Source organism: Mauremys mutica, chromosome 3 (genome assembly GCF_020497125.1).
Source record: "Mauremys mutica isolate MM-2020 ecotype Southern chromosome 3, ASM2049712v1, whole genome shotgun sequence".
Classification (NCBI taxonomy): Eukaryota; Metazoa; Chordata; order Testudines; family Geoemydidae; genus Mauremys; species Mauremys mutica.
Window position 1 is genome coordinate 173395101 of NC_059074.1, and position 26882 is coordinate 173421982.

The following is a 26882-nucleotide window of genomic DNA, read 5'->3' on the forward strand; positions in this document are numbered from 1 at the left end:
ATGCAGCTTGACATGAATGCTGCAATTTTGATTTAAAAGGGAGATGAGAAAATGTGGTTGAATTAATGAACTGAGGTAGATGATGTACAGTATGAAAAAATTATAACAGGAGAAAGTGGTGAGTGCCCACTTGCCTGAGACAGTTAAAACCTGATTGCATGGATTAATCATAGATAGTAAGGAATAATCCTGCGTTTGCATGAGAATGGATGAGTCTTATTGGGTCTTTTCTGACTCTAACACCTATGATTTCATGTGGACTTTTTGGTCAATTCCCAGATGTAGTAAACTGAAACTATATATTGACCAAGGTCTAAGGTCAATATTTACCAGGAGGGGAATGATCAAAATCCACATATGTTACATACCAATCAGCCTGTCACACAAAATTAATTGTAGTGTGGATTTTGCTATAACTTTGTTTTGATGTCTGGTGGCTTTTTCATTTAAAACAATGAATCTTTTGCATTCTAACCTGTCACTTTAGTTTATCTGGGTACCACCATCCTATTAGCTAGGAAGGACCTTGTCTTCAAAGGTAAATAGTACTATTTTTTGTTTATTCCATAAACAAAGAACAAGTTTCTTTCGGTCTGGACAACTTAGACAGAAGGAAATAGTAAAGAAAGAAAAAAACAAATATAAGGGATCAGATCTGCTGCTGCAGCCAGTGGAGTGATGCCAATTTATACCAGTGGAGGATCTGCCTCAAGGTCTCCATGTGACAGCACAGTCTATGTGTTTCTGTCGGAGCAGCCAGCTTGGACTAACACGTGGGGAGTGTCTCTGCAGTCAGGCTAGGTGACTCACTTTACCCATGAAGGTGCCATGCATACAAAGCAGCCTTCTAGTTACATAGCCACACGCTTCACAAATGCTCCTCTCTGCTTCTGGAAGCAGCTGAGAGGGAAATAAGAAAGGACACAGAAGGGGAGATTACCAGCTCTCTGCTATGCGCCCCTTTCTCTCTCTTGAATACGCCTTGGTGCCCTCTGATATAAAAGAATACAACTTTCTATTATGATTCATCATATGGTAGCCACTAGAAGCGCAAATAAGGACTATGGCCCCATTTTCTTAGATTTTGCGAAAGTAGTTAACATTGACATTTACAGTTTGCCACCAGTCATGAATGAGTAAGACTCTAATGTAGGTAGAGTCAAAAATAACTGATGTTAAAATCCAGTCACAAATCAAATACATACCATATTTCACACATAGTTAACACTGTCTAATTAAGTCTTCAGTCTTCAGGTGTAATTTTGCTGTTCAGATTTATATACACCTTTGTAGACTATATTCCCTACAGTGAGTCATAATGTCTCTTCATAAATGTTGTTAGGGATACAAAGAAAATCTTTTGAAGCTTGTGTTTTTTGCAGATACAGTGTGACACAAGTGAGGACCTGAGAAGTTGTCCTGGTCATTCAGGTGCTGCTTACTTCATTGGGAACAAAGTACATAGCAGGGTTCAGATTACAGTGCAGTTCTGAAATCTGCTCCCAGTTCTTTTTCTGAATGGTTGTAAAGCACAGTACTGGCAAGGGCTGGGGAAACTAGACTTCTATGGAAACAGGCATTCTAAAGCAAGCAATCTGCTATCTAGGCTTAGGGGAAAGTCAGAATTACACTGCAGTGATGATTTGCAATGCACAACAACACAAGGAAGTGAATTTCCTGCTTACTGAGTGTGAATTTTTGCCCAGTAGGCAAAAAAATAATAATGGAAATGCACGGAATGACAGTGCTAGCTGGAAATCTGTTCTCTTTTGGGAGGAAAAGGGAGGTCCTAATACAACTTTACAATAGCTTTTTTCTGTTGTAGATAACAAAATTCTGCTAGATTACAAAAAGAGTTTGGAGGGTTGGTTAAAATAATAAATCTGAGGTCACCTGTAGAAACATTATGACAGTTACAGCAATGTACACCTTGGCTGCTTGGAACATCATAGCTGCAGTGGCACAGGAACCAGCAAACAGAGCTGTAAACAGGGGAGTTTGAATGGGAGTTTGCAAAGGGAGTTTGGGGGAAGACTAAGAGAGGCAGGCAGAGGAACACACAGGCTACCGAAGGGAGTGTGCAAGCAGTGTCTTGGTGCTTGTTGGGGGTTTGTTTTGCTGTAGGTGGTGGTGTTTTGGGTTGGTTTGTGTTTCTCAGATTTACAGGATTTAGGTGGGAAGCCTATGACAGATACAGAGGCAGCAGTTGTAGTGACCCAAGCAATGGAAGACACAATGAAGATGACTGGATGTGGAAGCTGCGGCATGTACATGATCCTGGAAGGGGTACCTGAAAAGAGTTTTGTCTACATGAAGTGCCGTCTGATAGAGCTGACGGAAGAAAAGATCCGAGGATTGGAGATGCAGGTGGAAACTCTGGTCAAGTTTAGAAGCGGGTTCGAGCGGATGATGGAGCAAAGACATGATGAGGCTGAAGGGAAAAGCTCAGACTTGCAGATGGAAGCAGGACCAAAGAACTCTGAGGGGAGACTGCTAGGTGAGGAAAGTTGACGGTGGAAGCATGTGACTAAGAACCAGGCAGAGGAAAAGACGGGCTAGTGAAGGAGCAATAGAACTCAAGGAACAGGTTTGCGGAGTTGGAAAATGAAGAAGGGGCACAGCAGGTGGTCGCTGAAGGTGAGAGGGCAAGGAAGAAAAGAGCAGCTAGCCCTATAAGGAGAGGGGACGAGTCAATGGAGATGACACCAAACATGAGCCCCAGGAGGATACGGGATGGGTTGCAGAGGATTGCAAGGGTGAATAGGAATCGAGAGGACTTTCAGCCAGAGGGAACAGGGGATAGACCGGAGAATCGCACCGTCACCAGGAAAAGGCAGGTCTACGTGATTGAGGACTGAGAAGAATAGACAGATCTGTAACCAGAGCTGATCCAGAGAACAGAAGGGTGTGTTGTCTGCCCGGTGCTAAGATATGGGATGTGGACCTGAGGATGAAGAGGATCATAACGAGAGCAGGAAAGAATCCGCTGATTGTCCTTCATGTGGGAATGAATGATACAGCTAGATTCTCACTGGAACGTATCAAGGGAGACTATGCCAGGCTGGTGAAGACGCTTAAGGAAATTGAGGCTCAGGTGATCTTCAGTGGGATTCTGCCTGTTCCTAGAGAAGGGCAACAAAGGTGTGACAAGATTATGGAGATCATCAGATGGCTCAGGCAGTGGTGCTATAAGGAGGGCTTTGGGATGTATGGCCACTGGGAGGCATTTCATGGACAGAGGACTGTTCTCTCAGGATGGACTTCACCTGAGTAGGGAGGGAAATAGACTTCTAGGATGGAGGCTGGCACAACTAATTAAGAGAGCACTAAACTAGGAATTGGAGGGAGATGGTTGGGAGATGTCCAAGTAATCTCCATGCCGGATTTTAACATTGAGAGGGAAGAAAACAAAGCAAGAAAGGATACTGTTGTGGGTAGGAGAATGGACATACGAAGGAAGGGTAGTGTAGATACCAGTCTAATAGGTGATACTGGCAGTACAACATCTGGGCCAATGTGAGTGAAGCCAAATGGCAAGAATTAAGATGTTTGTACACCAATGTGAGGAGCCTAGGTAACAAAACAGAGGAACTAGAGTTACTGGTGCAGGAAGGGAAACCAGATATTATAGGGATAACAGAAATGTAGTGGAATAGTAGTCATGACAGGAGTACAGGTATTGAAGGGTATGTGCTGTTTAGGAAAGACAGAAATAAAGGCAAAGGTGGTGGAGTAGCATTGTATATCAATGATGAGGTAGACTGTAAAGAAATAAGAAGGGATGGAATGGATAAGACAGAGCCTGTCTGGGCAAAAATCACATTGGGGAAGAAAGCTACTAGAGCCTCTCCTGAGATAGTGCTTTGGGTGTGCTATAGACCGCTGGGATTTGATTTGGATATGGATAGAGACCTTTTTAATGTTTTTAATGAAGTAAATACTAATGGGAATTGTGTGATCATGGGAGACTTTAACTTCCCAGATATAGACTGGAGGACAAGTGCAAGTAATGATAATAGGGCTCAGATTTTCCTGGATGCGATAGCTGATGGGTTCCTTCACCAAGTAATTGCTGAACCAACAAAAGGGGATGCCATTTTAGATTTGGTTTTGGTGAGTCGTGAGGACCTCATAGAAGAAATGGTTGTAGGGGGCAACCTTGGTTCGAGCGATCATGAGCTAATTCAGTTTAAACTAAATGGAAGGATAAACAAAAATAGATCTGTGACTAGGGTTTTTGATTTCAAAAGGGCTAACTTTAAAGAATTAAGGAAATTAGTTAGGCAAGTGGATTGGACTGAAGAACTTGGGGATCTAAAGATGGAGGAAGCCTGGAGTTACTTCAAGTCAAAGTTGCAGAAACTATCAGAAGCCTGCATCCCAAGAAAGGGGAAAAAAATCATAGGCAGGAGTTGTAGACCAAGCTGGATGAGCAAGCATCTCAGAGAGGTGATTAAGAAAAAGCAGAAAGCCTACAAGGAATGGAAGATGGGAGTGATCAGCAAGGAAAGCTGCCTTATTGAGATCAGAACATGTAGGGATAAAGTTAGAAAGCCATGTAGAGTTTTCCCTTGCAAAGGGAATTAAAACCAATAGTAAAAGGTTCTATAGCCATATAAATAAGAAGAAAATAAAGAAAGAAGAAGTGGGACCACTAAACACTAAGGATGGAGTGGAGGTTAAGGATAATCTACACATGGCCCAATATCTAAACAAATACTTTGCCTCAGTCTTTAATGAGGCTAATGAGGAGCTTAGGGATAATGGTAGGATGACAAATAGGAATGAGGATATGGAGGTAGATATTACCACATCCAAGGTAGAAGCCAAACTCGAACAGCTTAATGGCACGAAATCAGGGGGCCCAGATAATCTTCATCCAAGAACATTAAAGGAACTGGCACATGAAATTGCAAGCCCATTAGCAAGAATTTTTCATGAATCTGTAAACTCAGGGGTTGTACCGTATGACTGGAGAATTACTAACACAGTTCCTGTTTTTAAGAAAGGGAAAAAGGTGATCTGGGCAACTACAGGCCTGTTAGTTTGACATCTGTAGTATGCAAGGTCTTGGAAAAAAATTTGAAGGAAAAAGTAGTCAAGGACATTGAGGTCAATGGTAACTGGGACAAAATACAACATGGTTTTACAAAAGGTAGATCATGCCAAACTAACCTGATCTCCTTCTTTGAGAAGGAAACAGATTTTTTTAGACAAAGGAAACACAGTGGATTTAATTTACTTCAATTTCAGTAAGGCATTTGATACGGTGCCACATGGGGAATTATTAGCTAAATTGGAAAAGATGGGGATCAATATGAAAATTGAAAGGTGGATAAGGAACTGGTTAAAGGGGAGACTACAACGGTCATACTGAAAGGTGAATTGTCAGGCTGGAGGGAGTTTACTAGTGGAGTTCCTCAGGGATTGGTTTTAGGACCAATCTTATTTAATCTTCTTATTACTGACCTTGGCACAAAAAGTGGGAATGTGCTAATAAAGTTTGCAGATGACACAAAGCTGGGAGGTATTGCCAATACAGAGAGGAACCGGGATATCCTACAGGAAGATCTGGATGACCTTGTAAACTGGAGTAATAGTAATAGGATGAAATTTAATAGTGAAAAGTGCAAGGTCATGCATTTAGGGTTTAATAACAAGAACTATTGTTATAAGCTGGGGAGGCATCAGTTGGAAGTAACAGAGGAGGAGAAGGACCTCGGAGTATTGGTTGTTCACAGGATGACTATGAGCCGACAATGTGATATGGCTGTGAAAAAAGCTAATGCAGTCTTGGGATGCATCAGGCGAGGTATTTCCAGTAGAGATAAGGAGGTGTTAGTACCATTATACAAGGTACTGGTGAGACCTCATCTGTGTGCAGTTCTGTGTGCAGTTCTGGTCTCCCATGTTTAAGAAGGATGAATTCAAACTGGAACAGGTACAGAGAAGTGTTACTAGGATGATCCGAGGAATGGAAAACCTGTGATATGAAAGGACACTCAAAGAGCTTGGATTGTTTAGCCTAACCCAAATGCTGAGGGGAGATATGATTGCTCTCTATAAATATATCAGAGGAATAAATACCAGGGAGGGAGAGGAATTATTTAAGCTCAGTACCAATGTGGACACAAGAACAAGTGGATATAAACTGGCTATCAGGAAGTTTAGACTTGAAATTAGATGAAGGTTTCTAACCATCAGAGGAGTGAAGTTCTGGAACAGCCTTCCAAGGGGAGTAGTGGGGGCAAAAGACATATCTAGCTTCAAGACTAAGCTTGATAAATTTATGGAGGGGATGGTATAATAGGATAGCCTAATTTTGGCAATTAATTCGTCTTTGACTACTAGCGGTAAATATGCCCAATGGCTTGTGATGGGATGTCAGATGGGGTGGGATCTGAGTTACTACAGAGAATTCTTTCCTGGGTGTCTGGCTGGTGAGTCTTGCCCACATGCTCAGGGTTTAGCTGATCGCCATATTTGGGGTCAGGAAGGAATTTTCCTCCAGGGAAGATTGGCAGAAGCCCTAGGGTTTTTTTGCCTTCCTCTGCAGCCTTGGGCACGGGTCACTTGCTGAAAGATTCTCTGCACCCTGAAGTCTTTAAACCATGATTTGAGGACTTCAATGGCTCAGACACAGGTTTGATACAGGAGTGAGTGGGTGAGATTCTGTGGCCTGCATTGTGCAGGAGGTCAGACTAGATGATCATAATGGTCCCTTCTGACCTTAAAGTCTATGATTCTGTGAGATGATCCTCCTACTTCCAAACCATAGGACCCTACCATCCGGGCTAATAGATCATCTCTAGCAGCAATATAAGCCCTATAACATACAGCTGAGCTGTTCTGATGCTGTCCAGAGAAGAGCAGCAGTACCCGTTCACAGAAGCCAGTTCAGTGCAATACTTGTATCATGCTTTCTATCCTACAGTAGGATCTCAGAGCTTGTTATAAATATTAATTAAGTCATAAAACATCTCTGTGAATTTGGTAAGTATTATTATAGCCATATTGCAGATGGTGAATTGAGGCACGGAAAGAAATAGTGACTTCTGCGGTGTCACATGGGAAATCTATAGCAGAATGGGGAATACAGTCCAGGCATAAACTAAGGGTGAATCTAGCCTGAAATGATTTTTCTGCATTAATCCTCGACTTCAAAATATTTCTCTCTACGATATAATAGTGCTTGATTATTTTTTGTTCAGATGATTTATTCATGTAATAATGCAGATTTTGGTGCCTAGAGGAATTAAAATAACTACAGAACTTGCGGTTGAGAGATAGTGCTGTGTTAGTAGCACCTAAATTATAAATCACGTGACCACTGGCATTCATGCAGTGATTATGGGATGCAGGTCAGTAAGACCCAGACAGTTTTTAAACCACTAACAAGTGAACTCTCAGACACACAATTGAACTCTGAGACACTAGCAATTGAACTCATGTGAAATCAGTCTACAGAGGCTAAGAGCTGCTCATTCACACTCCAACCACTGCTTTTGTAAGTGGAATTTTCAAACTACAAATAAATTATAATGGGAGGGTAAACAGGACCCCCCCTAGGGAGCTGATGTACACAAAGCCTGCTGCTCTTGCAAGATCTATTTCTACTACTAGCTTTGCTGGAGAGGTTGAGAACTGTAGCAGAATGAAACAGCTAAGTTATGGACTGATAACTTTGGAAATGGAAGAAAAAAGAAAATTCTTCATGAAAGTCAAATGTGTTAGTCTCTTGGGCAGCATCGGGGGGATGTTGCTGGAAGAACCCATGTAAACTGAAGGATAACTCTTTCAAAACATACAATTTTGTTCTGTTTATTTCTGTATTAAAATATTTCTAACTTTATTTTGAAACATTTCCCTTTTCAACCCAAGTGTTGTTCTGTTTGCATTTTTGATGGAACTACTTGTCTTTACAATGAAAATGTGTGAAACATTTGAATTTTCACAAGTTTCAAAGACAAAAGCCATTTTTGCTTGAAAACTGGACTCATTTTAACTCAGAAATATTGTGTATATTCATGATACAAAAAGTCAGTTTAGTCAAAGAGACCAAAGCCCATGTCATCATCAGATTCCTCAGATTCTTCTTTCTTTTCTTCTTTCTTCTCCTCAGCAGGGGCAGCCCCACCAGCAGCAGCAGCACCCCCAGAAGGAGCAGCAGCAGCTGGAGCACCACCAGCTCCTACATTACAGATCAGGCTTCCAATGTCAATGTTAGCTAGAGCCGTGGTGAACAGGCCCAGCCAGAAAGGTTCAGCATTTACTCCAGCTGCTTTAATAAGTGCATTAATTTTGTCCTCCATGACGGTGACTTCGTCGTCATGCAGGATGAGCGCGGCGTAGATGCAGGCGAGCTCGGAGCTGGAGGCCATGGCTGAATGGGCGTGTGGCGGTGGAGCGCGATGCTAGTTGCCGGGATGTAATGGCCTTAGCTTCAGCTGAAGGACAAAGCACCTTTTGTGGCCAGAGAGACGAGAACCATTCATGACACTTTTCTCAAATGCACTTATTTCCATATGGAAAAGCAAAAAAATTAGAGTTTGTTACAGATATTTCTCATATCTGTGCTGGGAAGTTTCTGGTCCGCACTGTGATTGGTCACATTTCTGGGGTTAACTGTACCTCTGTCCCCTCAGTGGTCTGCTTGAGGGTGCCAATTTAGGTTTCATGCTCCCAACCATCACCTCTGGATGGATAGCGACCTGCAGCCTTCTTCCTCCAGACTGGGGATGTAGGCTTACAGTCTCCCTGCAATCCACTGTGTTTATCCCAGCAGGTCTGAGCTTAGCCTAAGGATATGTCTCACTGCAATTAAAAACCTGTGGCTGGCCCATGCCAGTTGACTCAGACTCATGGGGCTTAGGCTAAGGGGTTGTTTAATTGTGGTGGCAACGTTTGGGCTTGGCCTGGAGTCCAGGCTCTAGGACCTTGCAAGATGGGAGGGTCCCAAAGCTTGGGCTGCAGCTTGAGCCTGAATGTTTACACTGCAGCCCCTTAGCCTGAGCCCTGTGAGTCCGAGTCAGCTGGCACGGGCCAGCCAAGGGCCAGCCACAGGTATCTAATTGCAGTATAGACATACCCATAGAGGCCCAGATCCACAAAATGACTTGGCATTACAAAGGTGAGTGTCACAGTGCCTAACTTTTAGGAGCCTAGGAAATCATAGGAACAATACTGTGACACTGCAAAGCCTAAATTATGTGCCTATACTCCTATACAGTGAATGGGGAGAGAGAGGTGCCTCAGAATGGGAAGCACAAAAGCTAGCACACTATGTGGGGGAGCCATTTAAGCTAGCCAGTGGAAGATACCAAAGGGAGGCATGTGTCCTAGGCTCCATCCCTCTCGTGGATATAGATACCTATCTCTGCTAGTAACCCACAACTGGGAACTCCTCTCCTGATGGTGGCATGTGCTGGACTATAGGATCTTCTGATTTGGATCTCCCTCAATCTCTCCTGTTGATGTTGTTCCACTTTAAATAATTATATTGGGCCAGACAAAGAATGAGACTCACTCTATAACCCAGTGGTTAGAGCACTAACCTGAAAGGTGGGTTCAAATCCTTTCTCCTCAGCATGCAGAGGGGGGGAGTTGAACTGGGGTTTCCCACATCCTAGGTGAGTACCCTAACCAGTGGGCTAAAGGAATATCCTCCTCCTTTCCCCTCCCCCTGACTTTTTGTGTGAAGTTAGGTGGCCTCTGAGCACGCTTACTGGCTCAGACTCTGGCCGCGACTTAGGTGGAGGAATACCTATCTTCCCCCAGTTTTTGGAAGTTTTTGTAACGTGTAGGGGACAATTTCCTGGTGCAAGTGCTGGAGAAACCAACTAGGGGCAGAGCTCTTCTTGACCTGCTGCTCACAAACCGGGAAGAATTAGTAGGGGAAGCAAAAGTGGATGTGAACCTGGGAGGCAGTGACCATGAGATGGTCGAGTTCAGGATCCTGACACAAGGAAGAAAGGAGCGCAACAGAATATGGGCCCTGGACTTCAGAAAAGCAGACTTTGACTCCCTCCCCTGATGGGCAGGATCCCCTGGGAGAACAACACGAGGGGCAAAGGAGTCCAGGAGAGCTGGCTGTATTTTAAAGAATCCTTATTGAGGTTGCAGGAAGAAACCATCCCAATGTGTAGAAAGAATAGTAAATAAGGCAGGCAACCAGCTTGGCTTAACAGTGAAATCCTTGCTGATCTTAAACACAAAAAAGAAGCTTACAAGAAGAGGAAGATTGGACAAATGACCAGGGAGGAGTATAAAAATATTGCTCAGGCATGCAGGAGTGAAATCAGGAAGGCCAAATCACATTTGGAGTTGCAGCTAGCAAGAGATGTTAAGAGTAACAAGAAGGGTTTCTTCAGGTATGTTAGCAACAAGAAGAAAGTCAAGGAAAGTGTGGGCCCCTTACCAGGGCCGGTGCAAGGATGTTTCGCGCCCTAGGCTAAACTTTCACCTTGCGTCCTCCCCCGTACCCAAGCCCCCGCCCTGAGGTGCCCCCCTGCGGCAGCTACCCCACTCCTCTGGGGAGGAGACAGAGCAGGGATGAGCTGGGGCGGGGAGTTCCCCTGCATGCCGCCCCACCCCCTTACTTGCTGCAGGCAGCCCTCCCCACGCTCCCTGCCCCAGTTCCCTCCGCTTAAATGCCGGCAGTGATCAGGGCGGCCGAAGATCCGGCCTCTGCGGTTGCTGCCGAAGAAAATGCCGCTCCCCAAATCCTAGCGCCCTAGGCGACTGCCTAGATCACCTAATAGGTTGTACCGGCCCTGCCCCTTACTGAATGAGGGAGGCAACCTAGTGACAGAGGATGTGGAAAAAGCTAATGTATTCAATGCTTTTTTTGCCTGTCTTCACGAACAAGATCAGCTCCCAGACTGCTGCACTGGGCAGCACGACATGGGGAGGAGGTGATCAGCCCTCTATGGAGAAAGAAGTGGTTCAGGACTATTTAGAAAAGCAGGATGAGCACAAATCCATGGGTCCAGATGTGCTGCATCCAAGGGTGCTAAAGGAGTTGGCGGATGTGATTGCAGAGCCATTGGCCATTATCTTTGAAAACTCATCGCGATCAGGGGAGGTCCTGGATGACTGGAAAAAGGCTAGTGTAGTGCCCACCTTTAAAAAAGTGAAGGAGGAGAATCCAGGGAACTAAAGGCCAGTCAGCCTCACCTCAATCCCTGGAAAAATCATGGAGCAGGTCCTCAAGGAATCAATTCTGAAGCACTTAGAAGAGAGGAAAGTGATCAGGAACAGTTAGCATGGATTCACCAAGGGCAAGTCATGCCTAATTAACCTAATTGCCTTCTATGAGGAGATAACTGGGTCTGTGGATGAGAGGAAAAGCAGTGGATGTGTTATTCCTTGACTTTAGCAAAGCTTTTGATACGGTCTCCCACAGTATTTTTGCCGGCAAGTTAAAGAAGTATGGGCTGGATGAATAGCCTATAAGGTGGATAGAAAGCTGGCTAGATTGTTGGGCTCAATGGGTAGTGATCAATGGCTCCATGTCTAGTTGGCAGCCGGTATCAAGCGGCGTTCCCCAAGGGTCGGTCCTGGGGCCAGTTTTGTTCAATATCTTCATTAACGATCTGGAGGATGGTGTGGACTGCACTCTCAGCAAATTTGCAGATGACACTAAACTGGGAGGAGTGGTAGATACGCTGGAGGGTAGGGATAGGATACAGAGGGACCTAGAAAAATTAGAGGACTGGGCCAAAAGAAACCTGATGAGGTTCAACAAGGACAAGTGCAGAGTCCTGCACTTAGGATGGAAGAATCCCATGCACTGCTACAGATTAGGGACCTAATGGCTAGGCAGCAGTTCTGCAGAAAAGGACCTAGGGGTTACAGTGGACGAGAAGCTGGATATGAGTCAACAGTGTGCCTTTGTTGCCAAGAAGGCCAATGGCATTTTGGGCTGTGTAGCGATGCGGACTCACCCCTGCAGCGCCTCCTGCTGGTTGTCTTGGGGAATTAGCTCTTCCAGTGTCCGGAGCGCCCTCTACAGGCCAGTGATCTGCCTTACCGCTGGCCCATGTCCCTCCCAGGACCTGGTGCCCCTTTTACCTGGGGTGCTGCCCCTCTGGCAGTAACCCCTCACAGCCTCAGGGTCTTCCCAACCCACTATCTCCACTTCGCCTCAGTGTTAGGCTACCTCCAGTCCCCATCTAGCCCCCACTCACTGGGGTGGACTGCAGTGTATGCCACTCATCATAGGCAAAGCGGGTTTGGACCTGCTGCCTCTGCCTACCCATGGGCTGCCCCCAGCAACCCAGTACCTAATAGGCCTTACCAGACCTGCAGCCTGGGGCTTTCCTAGGCAAGAGCTCCACAGCTCCTTTGGCCTTTCCCCAGCCCTGCTCCAATCTAGGTTCCCTGCTTGGCACCTTGCAACCAGGCCGTTCTCCCTCTACAGGCAGAGGGAGACGGTCTGGGCCTCTGGCTCACAGCCTTTTATAGGGGCCAGCTGGGCCTGATTGGGGCATGGTCCCAGCTGAGCCTAATTTTCCCCCAATCAGCCCAGGCTTCTTGCCCCAGCCACAGCCCTCTCCTGGGCTGTTTCAAGCCCCACATGGCAGGAGCGGGTAACCACCCCGCTACAGGCTGTATAAGTAGGGGCATTGCCAGTAGATCGAGGGACGTGATCATTTCCCTCTATTCAACATTGATGAGGCCTCATCTGGAGTAATGTGTCCAGTTTTGGGCCCCACACTATAAGAAGGATGTGGAAAAATTGGAAAGCATCCAGCGGAGGGCAACAAAAATGATTAGAGGGCTGGAGCACATGACTTATGAGGAGAGGCTGAGGGAACTGGGATTGTTTAGTCTGCAGAAGAGAAGAATGAAGGGGGATTTGATAGCTGCTTTCAACTACCTGAAAGGAGGTTCCAAAGAGGATGGATCTAGACTGTTCTCAGTGGCACCAGATGACGGAACAAGGAGTAATGGTCTCAAGTTGCAGTGGGGCAGGTTTAGGTTGGATATTAGGAAAAACCTTTTCACTAGGAGCGTGGTGAAGCACTGGAATGGGTCACCTAGGGAGGTGGTGGAATCTCCTTCCTTAGAGGTTTTTAACGTCAGGCTTGACAAAGCCCTGGCTGGTATGATTTAGTTGGGAATTGGTCCTGCTTTGAGCAGGGGGGGGTTGGACTAGATGGCCTCCTGAGGTCCCTTCCAACACTGATATTCTATGATTCTATGATTGCTAGCGGAGAAAAGCACCTTTTCCCATGAGAGGGGCAAGGCTTAGGACACACCCCTCTAGTCGACATCTCCCATTGGCAAGTTTAGGCACAGAGCTGCCTAGCATGCTTGGTTTTGTGGGTTGGATTCTAAGGGTATGTCTACACTACGAAATTAGGTAGATTTTATAGAAGTCTATCTTTAGACATTGATTTTATACAGTTGATTGTGTACATCCCCACTAAGCACATTAAACTGGCGGAATGCATCCTCAATACTGTGGCTAGCATTGACTCATGGAGCAGTGCACTGTGGGTAGCTATCCCACAGTTCCCACAGTCTCCGCAACCCATTGGAATTCTGGGTTAAGCTCCCAATGCCTGATGGGGCAAAAACGTTGTTGCGGGTGGTTTTGGGTACATGTCGTCAGTCTCACCTCTCTTCCTCCCTTCCTCCCTCCCTCCGTGAAAGCAACAGCAGACAATCGTTTTGTGCCTTTTTTGCTGGGTTACCCGTGCAGATGCCATAGCATGGCAAGCATAGAGCCTGCTCAGCTCAGCGCTGCTGTTGTGAGCATTGCAAACACCTCACGCATTATCCTTCAGTATGTGCAGAACCTGGCTAAGAGATGCCAGCACGAGGATGACTGTGAGGAGGACATGGACACAGATGTTCCTGAAAGCATGGGATGTGGCAATTGGGACATCATGGCGGGAGTGGGGCTGGTTAATACAGTGGAACGCTGATTCTGGGCCCGGAAAACAAGCACACACTGGTGGCACCGCATAGTGTTGCAGGTATGGGATGATTCACAGTGGCTGCGAAACTTTTGCATGCGTAAGCCCATTTTCCTTAAACTTTGTGAGTTGCTTTTCCCTGCCCTGAAGCAGAGGAATACCAAGATGGGAGCTGCCCTGACAGTTGAGAAGCGAGTGGTGATAGCCCTGTGGAAGCTTGCAACGCCTGACTGCACCATTTGGAGTGGGCAAATCTACTGTGGGGACTGTGTGATCCAAGTAGCCAATGCAATCACTGATGTTCTGTTATTAAGGGTGGTGACTCTGGGAAATGTGCAGGTCATACTGGATTGCTTTGCTGCAATGGGGTTCCCTAACTGTGGTGGGGTGATAGACGGAACCCATACCCCTATCTTGGCACCGGACCACCTTGCCAACCAGTACATAAACCGCAAGGGGTACTTCTCAATGGATCACAAGGGACATTTCACCGACATCAACGTGGGATGGCTGGGAAAGGTGCATGATGCTCGCATCTTTAGGAACTCCGGGCTGTTCGAGCAGCTGCAAGAAGGTACTTACTTCCCAGACCAGAAAATTACCTTTGGGGATGTTGAAATGCCAATAGTTATCCTTGGGGACATAGCCTACCCCTTGCTCCCATGGCTCATGAAGCCATACACAGGCAGCCTGGACAGTAGTAAGGAGCAGTTCAACTATAGGCTGAGCAAGTGCAGAATGGTGGTAGAATGTGCCTTTGGGCGTTTAAAAGCTCGCTGGCGCTGTTTGCTGACTAGGTTAGACCTCAGCGCAACCAGCATTCTCATTGTTATTGCTGCTTGCTGTGTGCTCCATAATATCTCTGAGTAAGGGGGAAACGTTTATGGCGGGGTGGGAGGTTGAGGCAAATCTCCTGGGGGCCGATTTTGAGCTGCCAGACACCAGGGCGATTAGAAGAGTGTAGCTAGGCACGCTGCACACCAGAGAGGCTTTGAAAACCAATTTCATGACTGGCCAGGCTACGGTGTGACAGTAATCAGAAGGGTAGGTTTTTTAGTCTGGATCTGTAAAAAGCGACAGAGTCCTGTGGCACCTTATAGACTAACAGACGTATTGGAGCATAAGCTTTCGTGGGTGAATACCCACTTCAGACGCATGTAGACTCCAGCTTCAGGGTCGGGGATCCTGCCTTGGGAGGGTATTGTGTGACAGTTGTGTGTGTTTCTCCTTGATGCAAACCCACCCCCTTTGTTGATTTTAATTCCCTGTAAGCCAACCACCCTCCTCCCTTCGGTCACACCTGACAAAGGAAATAAAGTCACTATTGTTTTGAAACAATGCATTCTTTCTTTATTAATTAAAAAAAATTAATAACTGACAAGGTAGCCTGGGTGTGGTGTGGTGGGGTGGGGAAGGAGGGAAGGAGAAGGCCACATTGCTTATTGTAGCCACACTACAAATAAAAACTGTTTGAATGACAGCCTTCTGTTGCTTGAGCTGTCCTCTGGAGTGGAGTGGCTGGGTGCCCGGAGCGCCCCCCCCCCGCCGGCGTTCTTGGACGTCTGGATGAGGAAGATATGGAACTTGGGGAGGAGGGCAGGTGGTTATACAGTGGATGCAGGGGGGGTCTGTGCTTTTGTTGGCTTTTCTGCAGCTCCACCAGATGCCTCATTATGTCTGTTTGCTCCCCCATTAGCCTCAGCATTGCCGCCTGCCTCTGCTCATCGTGCTCACTGTGTGCTTTCCTGGCCTCTGTCACTGAATACCTCCATGTATTCAGCTGTACCCTATCAGTGCGGGAGGACTGCATGAGCTCAGAAAACATGTCATCACAAGTGCTTTTTTTTTTGCCTTCTAATCTGCGATAACCTCAGGGATGAAGATGATAGGAGGAGCGTAGAAACATTTGCATCTGTGGGGGGATAAAAAGGGAGAGTAAAATTTAAGAAGATACATTTCTAAGAACAAAATGGAGACTCTTTCACAGTGAATCAAGCAATTCACAGCAGACAGCACATGGGCTTTAGGTACAAGGTCGCATTTTGCCTTTTACATTGAGCACCTGCTGATATGGTGACACATCACACACAGCTGGGCAACAGAATTCGGTTTCCAGGCAGCCATGGTAAGCCAAAGGGTACGTGGGGTTGGCTTCTTATGCCTTCATAACATGTGGGAATGGTTTCAAACTGCAGCGCCCTCCTTTCCCATAGCAAGCAATGCCAGTTGGGTTTCACATTTAAAAGGAGGGGCTGCGGTTTTCAGGTGGATGTGCAGCACACACTTCCTCCCAGCCCACAGTGTGGCTGTTCTCTGGGATGATCCTTTCACCTCTTCCCCCACTGCATGGCTATTCTCTGGAATGATCCCTTTTAGTCAAGCGCAAACAGCCCAGCATGAATGGGGTCCTTTTACTGATCCCTTACAAAAATTCCCCTATTTCAACCAGGTGACCATGAATGATATCACTCCCCTGAGGCTAACACAGAAAGATATAGACGGAATGTTGCTTGAGTGCGACCAAAACCCAAGGCCATTCGCGGCCATGCTTTGTGCTGCAATGATTCCAGACTATTTGCTACTCGCTTGGCATGGTAAAGTGTCCTATCGTGGAGGATGAAATAAGGCAGCCCTCCCCAGAAACCTTCTGCAAAGGTTTTCAGAGTACCTCCAGGGGAGCTTCATAGAGGTGTCCCTGGAGGATTCCTGCTCCATCCCCAGACACGTTAACAGACTTTTCCAGTAGCTGTACTGGCCGCAAATGCATCCCAATTCTTCAGGACAAATCAAAATTCACCAGTTGCCTGCTGCGCATTCTCCTCCTCCTCCTCCTCCTCTTCCTCATCCACAAAATCCTCCTCCCTGTTGCGTGAGACTCCCCTCTTGCAGGTGTCCATGGACAGTGGTGGGGTAGTGGTAGGGTCTCCCCCTAGAATGCCATGCAGCTGATCATAGAAGTGGCATGTATGGGGCTCTGACCAGGAAAAACCATTTGCCTCCTTTGTCTTTTGGTAGGCTTGCCTAAGCTCCTTGACTTTCATGCAGCACTGCTGTGTGTCCCTGTTGTAGCCTCTGTCCACCATGCCCTGTGCGATTTTGGCATATATATTAGCATTTCTTCTTTTTGATCAGCGTTTGGCCTGCACAGATTCTTCTCCCCATACAGCAATCAGATCCAGTGTCTCCCGTTTGGTCCATGCTGGAGCTTGTTTGCAATTCTGGGGTGACTGCATGGTCACCTGTGCTGCTGAGCTCACCACGCTGACCAAACAGGAAATGAAATTCAAAATTTCCTGGGGCTTTTCCTGTGTACCTGGCTAGTGCATCGGAGTTGAAAGTGCTGTCCAGAGCGGTCACATTGGAGCACTCTGGGATAGCCCCTGGAGGCCAATACCATTCAATTGCATCGATCTGCACTACCCCAAATTTGACCCAGCAAGGTCAATTTTAGCCCTACTCCCCTCGCCAGGGAGGAGTACAGAAGTTAATTTTAAGAGCCCTTTAGGTCGATGGAATCGGGTTGGTTGTGTGGATGCATTCATTTTAAAATCAACCTAACACAGCTAAATTCGACCTAATCCCATAGTGTAGACCAGGGCTAAGTCACCATTTCTCCCCCTTCATTGTATAGGAAGACTAGGCTTCCTATACAATAACTCAGGCTGTGTGGATTGAAATTGTTCCTGTTATTTTCCTGCAGCACTGTACTGTAGACACTTCTTACATCAGCGGAAGGGGTTATTGATGTAGTTAATCCACCGCTCCAAAAGGCAGTAACTAGGTCGACAGAAGGATTAGCCATGTCTACAGTTGGGGTTAGGTCAACCTAACTACAGTGCAAAATGTTTACAGCTCTGAGTGACATATCTAGGTTGATCTAATTATTAAGTGTAGACCAGGCCTAAAAGTTAGGTGTTGAGATGCTGTGTGTCACAATGCCTAAATCCCTTTGTGAATCTGGGCCTGTGTGTGCAAGTTTTAGTTAAAGGCTCAATCCAGCAGTTACTTTAAAATTCATTCTTCCAGGAATACAATCTAACTGTTTTTTGTGCAGCATACCTGGTACAAACTCTCAAAAGTATTATTCTGCTTTCCCGGGGAAATTGATTGATGCAAACTTACAAGCGGTTTTTAATCTTTTTTTCCAGTTTTTAGTTTTATGTTCTTTTACTCATGAATATTCTGATGTTTATTTATTTACTCACAGTCAGATCACATGTAGTACATAATTACATACTTTATCATTTACTGACTGATTTATTACACACTGTATTGATATAATAATATACCCTACCATGCAGAGCTGAGGAGCCATACCTTCATCAAATGGTGCTTCAGAGAGACGCACACTAATCAGAGAGCTGTCCTGTCACTGCATTTAGATGGCATTTGCACTGTCACAACATATAAACACAGTGTTGTGACACGGATATCACAATGCAGTGTCAGGACACCACTCTGCATGTGTTTTGTGACTATCAGCAACTCCATTCAGTAACATTCATTCTTTTGTCTGCCCCTTCCTTGTTTCTTGGGAAAAGGGTGTTTCTTCTCACACTCTTTCCCTATTTCTCTTTCCTTCCTGAGGCCCAATCTTGCCTGGTGTTTTAGCATCTTGTGGAAGGTCCTGAATGCCTTTAATTGCCATTGAAGTCAGTTGAACATGAAGATGGTCAGCAACTTGCAGCTCATGACCCTGGTTGCTTGAAAACTCATAGGGGTTTGGACTTGCATGTTTAGGGCAGTGGCCTAAGCTGCCTCACATGTGAGCGCCAGGATTCCACAAGAAATAGGGTACAGAGCCCAGAGAAATTGTATTTGGCTGCAGAGTCACATGTTGGATATTGCTGCATCAATATTGATACTTAAAAAAATGCCAAAATGAAAGTATGAGTCATTTCACTGGCCTATCTTATCACAGGATGTAATCAATAAATCATATGCCAGTTCTGGTCATTCTGCATGTCAGATGTGTCAAGTCACATGTCTACATCAGTGTCCAGACTGTTACAGATTGCGTGTTTGTTACTGTCTTTCTACCTCCTCAGTGCTGACTTAAGAGCTATTATCCCAAGTTCATAGTAATTGCAAGAAAATTCCATCTGTTTGCCCCAAAAGAAGGAAACCAAATAAAGAAATTCAAAGGAAACTGCACTTACTAACCACAACATGCCACCACCTGTGGCTTTGCTAAGGGATCCTCATGCTGATGGGAATTCCGTGAAGTAAACAAAGTGCCTTCCCAGTAAGAAATCTGCATAACCTCCAAGTCATGCCAGTTCTCACCAACTGGTTGAGCTGAAAGATGAAAGTCACTTTTGATATTTACAGACCAGGAGTTATTGATTGTTGTGAGGCATATACAGACCAGTTCTATAGGGAAAATGCTTCTCAGTGGAAAATGAAGCTGATAGTAATTTTATTGTAAGGATGCTCTTTTGCCTGTCTTGTTCATTTGTCATATTGTAAACTAACCTAGTTCAAATGCAAGCTACAGTTTAAAATTGTACTGAAAATCAGACAGGAGTAAACAGATCCAATTCAGCACACCAGATGAGAATACAGATTACAAAAAATGTACAGATCTGAAGGGAGAAAGATAAAGCATCAGACTAAGAGCCAGGATATCAGGCTTCTATTCCTAACTCTGCCAGAGAATTCCTGTGGGACCTTTGGACATAAGGTACAGAGGTTATTTTCCCCATTGTGAAATTAAGGTAACAATACTAACCTATATCACAGAAGTTTTGTGAGGCTTAAATTAATATTTGTAAATGGCTTTGAGACTGACAGAAGTGCAAATCATTATTTCAGTATTATACTCCTGGCTAGAATTTCCATAGTAAGGGAAGTTTGTTAATGTTGATTTTGGTTTGTTTTTCTGCTAAATAAGGGGACATTGTAATGTGTTTCTGAATCTACTGTCCTTTTTGGTATCTCACCGTGATTGATTTCCACTTAATCAAAGTTTATGGGCAAACCTTCAAAAAGCTACTCTGTTCTCACATCACATGTAGCATTTAGGAGCCTCCCTCAAGATGGCACTATTAAACTGCTTCACATACCTCTGAACACTTGCATAATCTTGTTTATGAAGTACTGAGGTCATTTTAAAGCTAAGATCACGCGATGCTAATTTGGCCAATTATTTTCAATTTCTTTTTGGCAAAATGCCTTTTTTATGTCTAGATGCAGACATTTAAAGGCAATGTTTGTGTGAAAGCTCTGCCAATAGATTTTTGCAGTCAGGGAGTGCTAACTGAAAAATTGCTGGGATTACAGTTTTGAATCTGTTTGAGAAACTGTGAATCCCACTGAATCAGTTGCAATGTTGCATCACATTCCTCTCAGTCCTTCAGCTGAAACGCAGGATGTGCACTATGGGGGAAGATACAAAGGATAGGGGGAAAGAGGATTTATTCCTCCAGGCTCTGTGAGCTTAGGTCACCTTCTGCATGCAGATATTCTTAATCCCCAAGCACCGTGCCCCACCCCACCTCACTTCTGTTCCTGTTTTCTCCTCCATTGTCTCCAGTACTTAATTGTGGCCTGGCCTTAGTGGTTCCTCCCCTTTAGTTGAGGGTCAGGCCTTTAGTTTTTGGTAGGCCTAAACCCACCTGTCCCAATACTGCAAATAGTACAGTACCCCAGCTGGCCTCTAGACACTGTGGAGTTCCCATGGTGGGTCTGAGCTTTCTGTGCAAGAAGGGGAGAGGGGGCAGGGAAGAGCCATTTTTGTCTCCCTCACCCAGACCCTCCAGGAAATCCACCAAATAGCTTCATTAATCCTGAGTCTGCAGTGACCTTTGTATATCCAATCCTCCTAGCTGTGAGCATCCCCTTAATGGGTTGGGAGGTCCCACTGCTTAGGCCAACAGCTCCTTATCTTTATTGTTCCTTTGCCACAAGGCCATTACCCCTCCTCATTCAAATCCTGCCTGAAGGCTGGTAACCGAGAACTCCCATCTCCATTGCCCCCCTTTCCATCTCTAATCTTGGCATCATCCTTTCCCCTAAACTCTCTTACTTTGACATCAATCATCTGCGGATCTGCCTATTACCATCATATTGGCCCATATTCTGCCACCTTTATGCCAAGTGAGCACCTTTCTATTCACCTGGGCTCTGATCCTGCAAACATTTATTCAAGTGTTTAACAACTGTGGGTAGCCCCATTGATTTCAATTAGACTTCTCATAGTAGTAAAGTTAAGCATGTGTGTAAGTGTTTGCAGGTTTGGGGTTTTAGGCCCATTGAAATCATAACTTGATGAGTAGATGCTACTCAGTGTGAATAACGGTAGCAGAATCTGGCCCATTAGTACCATTTACTTGTATTATGGATGGGCCTACAATATGCTAAATGCTAAGAACACACACACACTGCAGTGCAGAGCTGACAAAGAACACATTAAATGGCTGAAAGGGGGTGAGATGGATAAAATGTATAAAAGAAAGCTGAATGTATTTCCAGTCCTAGAATACCTGGTATTTCTGAATGATTTCTATTATGTGATGTATATAAACTACAAGGAGTATTTAAGCAATTTTTATGACCGTATGAATGAATAATAATTTCAAGGTGCAAGAAATGAGACTCAAAACCTAGTATAAAAAATGGTTCATGTTACAATGTGTTTGTTTGTAGGGATCATTCCTTTCTTATGGGGAATATCAAAAGTATGTATTTTTACTTATACACCTCTTCTCTTCTTATACCTATCTCCTCTTTCAAGTCTTCTATCCTTTCTTCTTCCCCCTCATTCAAATTCTTTGCATGATTTTTTTATGGCCTACACAATAATGTTCTTGCACTAGCCATATATTTACTGATTTTTTTAACGTGTTTAAAATCTCTCTGTATAAAAAGAACTAGAGCTGAAAAAACAAAGGGGAAAAATGAAAACAATTCACATTTCTATGTCTTCATTAGTTCATTTTTAACTCTGTACAAACAATAAAAGCAATTCTATAACAGAGGCCCAATTTACCAAATGACTTCTCTGCATAGGTTATAATGGATGCCAGTGAAAGATGCAAGAAAGTACACATTGGGATGCCTGCATTCCTAGTTGCTAAATCTATTATACACATGCATGTATTGAATGTTCCTACCATGATACTCTGAAGCAATGTAACTGCCATAGAAAGATGAAGGAATATAGTATGAATTTTCTATGATCAAATGGATCCATCAGAATGGATATGGGCAACTGATAGATGTTGGAATGCCACTTTGATTTCTGATAAGAATGGCAATCTTATGTGTACATGGGAAGTAGGAGAGGGAGCAGTAAGGTAACCTTTCACAGAAAGGCAGCTAGAATGCTGGGTGGAATCTAATCAATGTAAGACTGCTTACAAGAAGGTTGGCATCAAAACACAACAGCTGAAGTGTAGCAGATGTCTAGATCTGAAGGAGATGTAAACAGAGGTTGAATAAACAAGCATTGCATTCTGGTAGATGTCAAAGTTTTCAGGCTGTACAAAGTTTAATTTAAGAACTCTACTGCAACTGCCTTACCTTCTTTTACTAAATACCCAAATGTGATACACCTCTAAGGGCACATGAGGTCTGAAAGGCAACAGAATCACTGTGGCTATTTTGCATGGGATGGATGCTGAGCTGGCCACTGAAGGTATGTCTACACTGCACTTAAACACCTGCAGCTGTCCCATGTCAGACTATGGGGCTGTTTAATTGCTGTGTAGATGTTTGGGTTTGGGCTGAACCCTCCCACCCACCACAGGGTCCCAGAGCCTGGGCTCAAGCCTGAGGCTGAACATCTATACCACCATTAAACAGCCCCATAGCACAAGCCTGAATCATGGGCCAGCTGTGAGTGTTTAATTGCAGTGTAGACATTCCCTGTGTGCCCATGCAGTGAGTGGGAATATGATCCCCTCTTGCACCAGGTGCTCTGGATCTGTACTCTTCAGGGATTCCATCTATAGTAGCCAAGAGAGGTTGGTGGTTGCTAGGGTGAGGAGAAGAGTGGGATGTATGGTCAATTAATACATAAATGCATGGATACCCTGGCCAACCCCAATGACCCTACTGTAAACGGGTCGGGACTCACCCCTGCGGCGCCTCCTACTGGTTACTCCGCAACTTAGCTCTTTTTCCAGTCCGGAGCACCCTCTGCAGGCTGGTGATCCACCTGCTTTACTCTCGGCCCCATGTCCCTCCCTGGACCCGGTGCCCCTTTTACTCTAACTGGGTCTCCCCCTCTCAGGGGAACCCCCCCCAGGACGCTATCCCCACTTGCCTCAGAATGGCTACTGCTCAGTCACTATCGAGCCCCATATCCTGGAACAGACTGCAGTGTCAGCCTTCTCATCACCGGCAACGGGGTTCGGACCTGCTGCTTTGCCTATCCTTAGGTTGCCCCCTGCAAACCCCAGTACCTCTTAGCCCCGTGCTAGGCCGCAGGCCTGGGGCTTTCCTAGGCTGGAGCTTCCCCAGCCCCTCAGCCTTTTCCCCATCCTGCTTCACCCTAGGTACTTATCTTAACGTCTAAGCAGCCAGGCCCATCTCTCTCTAACCACAGAGAGACTCTCTCTGGCTTCCTGGCTGCTCTGGCCTTTTATAAGGCCCTGGGCTCAGTTTGGGGCATGGCCCCCAGCTGCCGCCATTTCCCCAATCAGCCCAGCCAAAAGCCCCTTCCCAGGGCTGTTTTAAAGCCCCAAAGGGCAGGAGCGGGTAGCCAGCCCGCTACACCTCCATATAAGAGGAGGTACAGCAGTTTCCCACTGCAGTACTTCCCTGTGCAAAGCTCACGTATTTGGGCTTTGTGCAAGGGAGAGGATTTGAGACTTTCATGGCAGTAAATTGGGAGAGAAGGAAGAGAAGTTAGTTGTGCAGGCTGAATGTAGGAGTCACTTATCCATATGACAGAGATTTCTATGACAGCTCTCCAGTGAAGTAAAGACTGAGACTTGTGAGCCATATGACTTATCATCCCTGAACTCCTCCATGTGTTGTCTGCTAAATTGTCGTTTTTTCTCACATGTGACTTTGCACTTTCTTCCATACCCATTCCACTTCCTGGCCACAAACACCATTCATCTCCTTCAAATCCCTCCTTAAAACACTCCTTGTCTGCAAAGAAAAAAACATCTCCCTGAGATCTCGTCACCAACAATGCCTCAGCACTTTCTCGTGCCTAAATTGTTGTCCTATGCATCACATTATTTTAAGGAGATTGCAAGCTGTTCAGCGTCAATGTATTCTGTAAATTGCAAGCACATATATTGTGCTATAGACATGATGTCTCTGAAAATTAGGCCCCTCAGACAATTAGTCAAATATTACAATTGGGTTCTGAAGCAAAGATGAGAGACAGAAAATGACAGACCTGAGTTGAATGATAACACTGCTCTACAGCCAAAATGCTTCTGAAATAAATGTAGTCAAACTTTACTAATTCTGGGTCACTGAGAACGAAAATGATGCTTAAAATTGTTGATTGGCTCTAGTTTTCAAGGTATGCTATTGGGTCAGTATATACGACCCTTGACTTGGGAATGGCGGAGGATAAGTGAGTTATAAAGGGAAGGGATCTCAATTTAAACCAGAAATGACTAAAATACATCTTTGACTGGATCTATGAATAAATCTATGACTGGGTTTGGACAGTACTTGCTTTTTAGGCAAAACAATGAATGATGCAATCTGAAGCTGGTATTGCATCATACATGATATGAATTGCATCATGTTATTCCTAGAAGTCATGGATGATGCAATCATAACGAAGCTTACATCACTCTGCTGAACAAATTGCCCTATATCAGCTCTAGAAATCATACAGTGTCGTGCTCTCTTATTTGTCAGTGTTTGATTTTGCAAAGGGACACATTTCTGTTTAGCCAAAGTGAGCAGAGATGCCTCGTACTTGTGTGAACAGTGCAGATAACTTCTGCTATGTTTGTGGTGAAGTGACTTTTGCATCACAAAAGCGCAGTATAACCACTATGGTTAAGAAAGCCTAGCACCTTTATTTTGGCTGCAAAACTGGAGATCAGGACAAGAGGTGGGCCCCACACATATGCTGCAACACTTGTGCAACAAATCTTCGCCAGTGGTTGAACAGGAAAAGGAAATCTATGCCTTTTGCAGTGCCAATGATTTGGAGAGAGCCAACAGATCATACCAGCAATTGTTACTTCTGCATGGTGCCTCCAGTTGGGAAAGGTGTGTCAAAGAAGAAAAAGTGGACTGTGCATTATCCAAACATTCCATCAGCTATACGCCCAGTACCCCACAGAGAAGGACTGCAGGTTCCTGATGCACCAGAATCATTCTCACTTGAGTCAGACGAGGAAGAGGAAGAAGATGAAACTTCTGGTCCTGAACCATCAATGTCACAGGACCCACATTTTCTCCCATCCTCCTCCTCTGAACCACACCTCATAACACAAGGTGAACTGAATGACCTTGTCAGGGATTTGGAACTACCCAAGAGTAAGGCAGAGCTGTTGGGCTCCAGACTACAGCAGTGGAATCTCCTGGCAGATGATGTTAGGGTTTCCATGTTCCGTGACCGTCAAAAGGATCTTGTCCCATTCTTCTTCATGGAAGGTGATCTTGTAGCCTGCAACAACATCGATGGTGTGATGGCAGCCCTCAACATCGTTCACGATCCAGATGAGTGGAGACTGTTCATTGATTCATCGAAGACGAGTCTTAAAGCTGTTTTACTGCATAATGGCAATGTTTTGCCATCAATTTCAGTTGGTCATGCAGTCCATATGAAGGAAACCTATGACAACATGAAACAATTTTTGAGGTGCATAAACTATGACCAACATCAGTGGCAGCTTTGTGGCGATTTGAAGGTTAAGGTAATAATTGGAGATATACCAATCTCCTAGAGCTGGAAGGGACCTCAAAAGATCATCAAGTCCAGCCCCCTGCCTTCACTAGCAGGACCAATTTTTGCCCCAGATCCCTAAGTGGCCTCCTCAAGGATTGAACTCACAACCCTGGGTTTAGCAGGCCAATGCTCAAACCACTGAGCTATCCCTCCCCCAAGGTTGTTGCTCTCTTGCTTGGTCTGCAGACTGGATACACAAAGTACTGCTGTTTTCTCTGCGAATGGGATAGTCATGCAAGAGATTCCCACTACATCAAGAAAGATTGGCCACTCCGACAGTCATTGGAGCCTGGGAGGAAAAGTGTTCAGCATCCACCACTTGTTGAATCAAGGAAGATTTTGTTACCACCCTTACACATCAAGCTGGGTCTGATGAAAAACTTTGTCAAGGCCATTGACAAAACACAAGCAGCTTTCAAGTACCTCCGTGGAAAATTTCCAAGGTTAAGTGAAGCTAAGATAAAGGAAGGTGTCTTTGTTGGTCCTCAGATTTGTGAACTTCTTTGAGATGATGCATTTGACCATGCACTGCGTGGCAAGGAAAAGATGGCATGGAAAGCCTTCCAGTTAGTGGCAATAAATTTTCTCGGAAACAACAAGGCAGACAACTACAGGTTGTTGGTGGAAAACCTCCTCAAGGCATACAAAAGCCTTGGTTGCAACATGTCACTAAAGATACATTTTTTGCACTCTCATCTAGATTTTTTTCCACCGAACTGCGGAGCAGTGAGCGACGAGCACGGCGAGCGATTTCACCAGGACATTGCAACAATGGAGAAACGCTATCAGGGCAAATGGAGCCCATCAATGCTTGCAGACTATTGCTGGACAGTGACAGAGATGCTCCATTTAATGAATACAAGAGACAAGTCAAGAAGCGCCGAGTAGACACTGAATAGGACTAAACTATGTACATAATAGTTTTTTGCCTTTTGTTTCATAATAAATTTTAGTTATATAACCCTTTTGCTGATTTTTTAAAGTGTTACATAAACAGGACAGGTGAAATATTATCATGTAAAGCAACCATAAACACATGAAAAGACCTAGGTTTACAATTTATGATTAAAACTCTACTATCT

General features: G+C 45.0%; 1 protein-coding gene across 2 annotated transcripts; it reads right to left on the reverse strand.

The window, feature by feature from the left end:
- Positions 1-8045: 8045 nt before the first annotated feature.
- Positions 8046-8421, reverse strand: LOC123367097 (60S acidic ribosomal protein P1-like). Of its 2 annotated transcripts, XM_045011116.1 has the most exons (2): positions 8314-8381; positions 8046-8238 (listed from the first exon to the last, which is right to left on the reverse strand). In XM_045011116.1, exons 1-2 carry the CDS (start codon positions 8379-8381, stop codon positions 8046-8048), a joined length of 261 nt encoding a protein of 86 aa, XP_044867051.1. The 2 variants fall into 2 exon arrangements, with proteins under 2 accessions (XP_044867051.1, XP_044867050.1); XM_045011115.1 differs by having other exon boundaries at positions 8046-8421.
- Between the last annotated feature and the right edge of the window lie 18461 nt (positions 8422-26882).

Coding starts and splice junctions, on each gene's coding strand:
- LOC123367097 (XM_045011115.1), bottom strand. CDS start 8,381: ATGGCCTCCAGCTCCGAGCTCGCCTGCATCTACGCCGCGCTCATCCTG.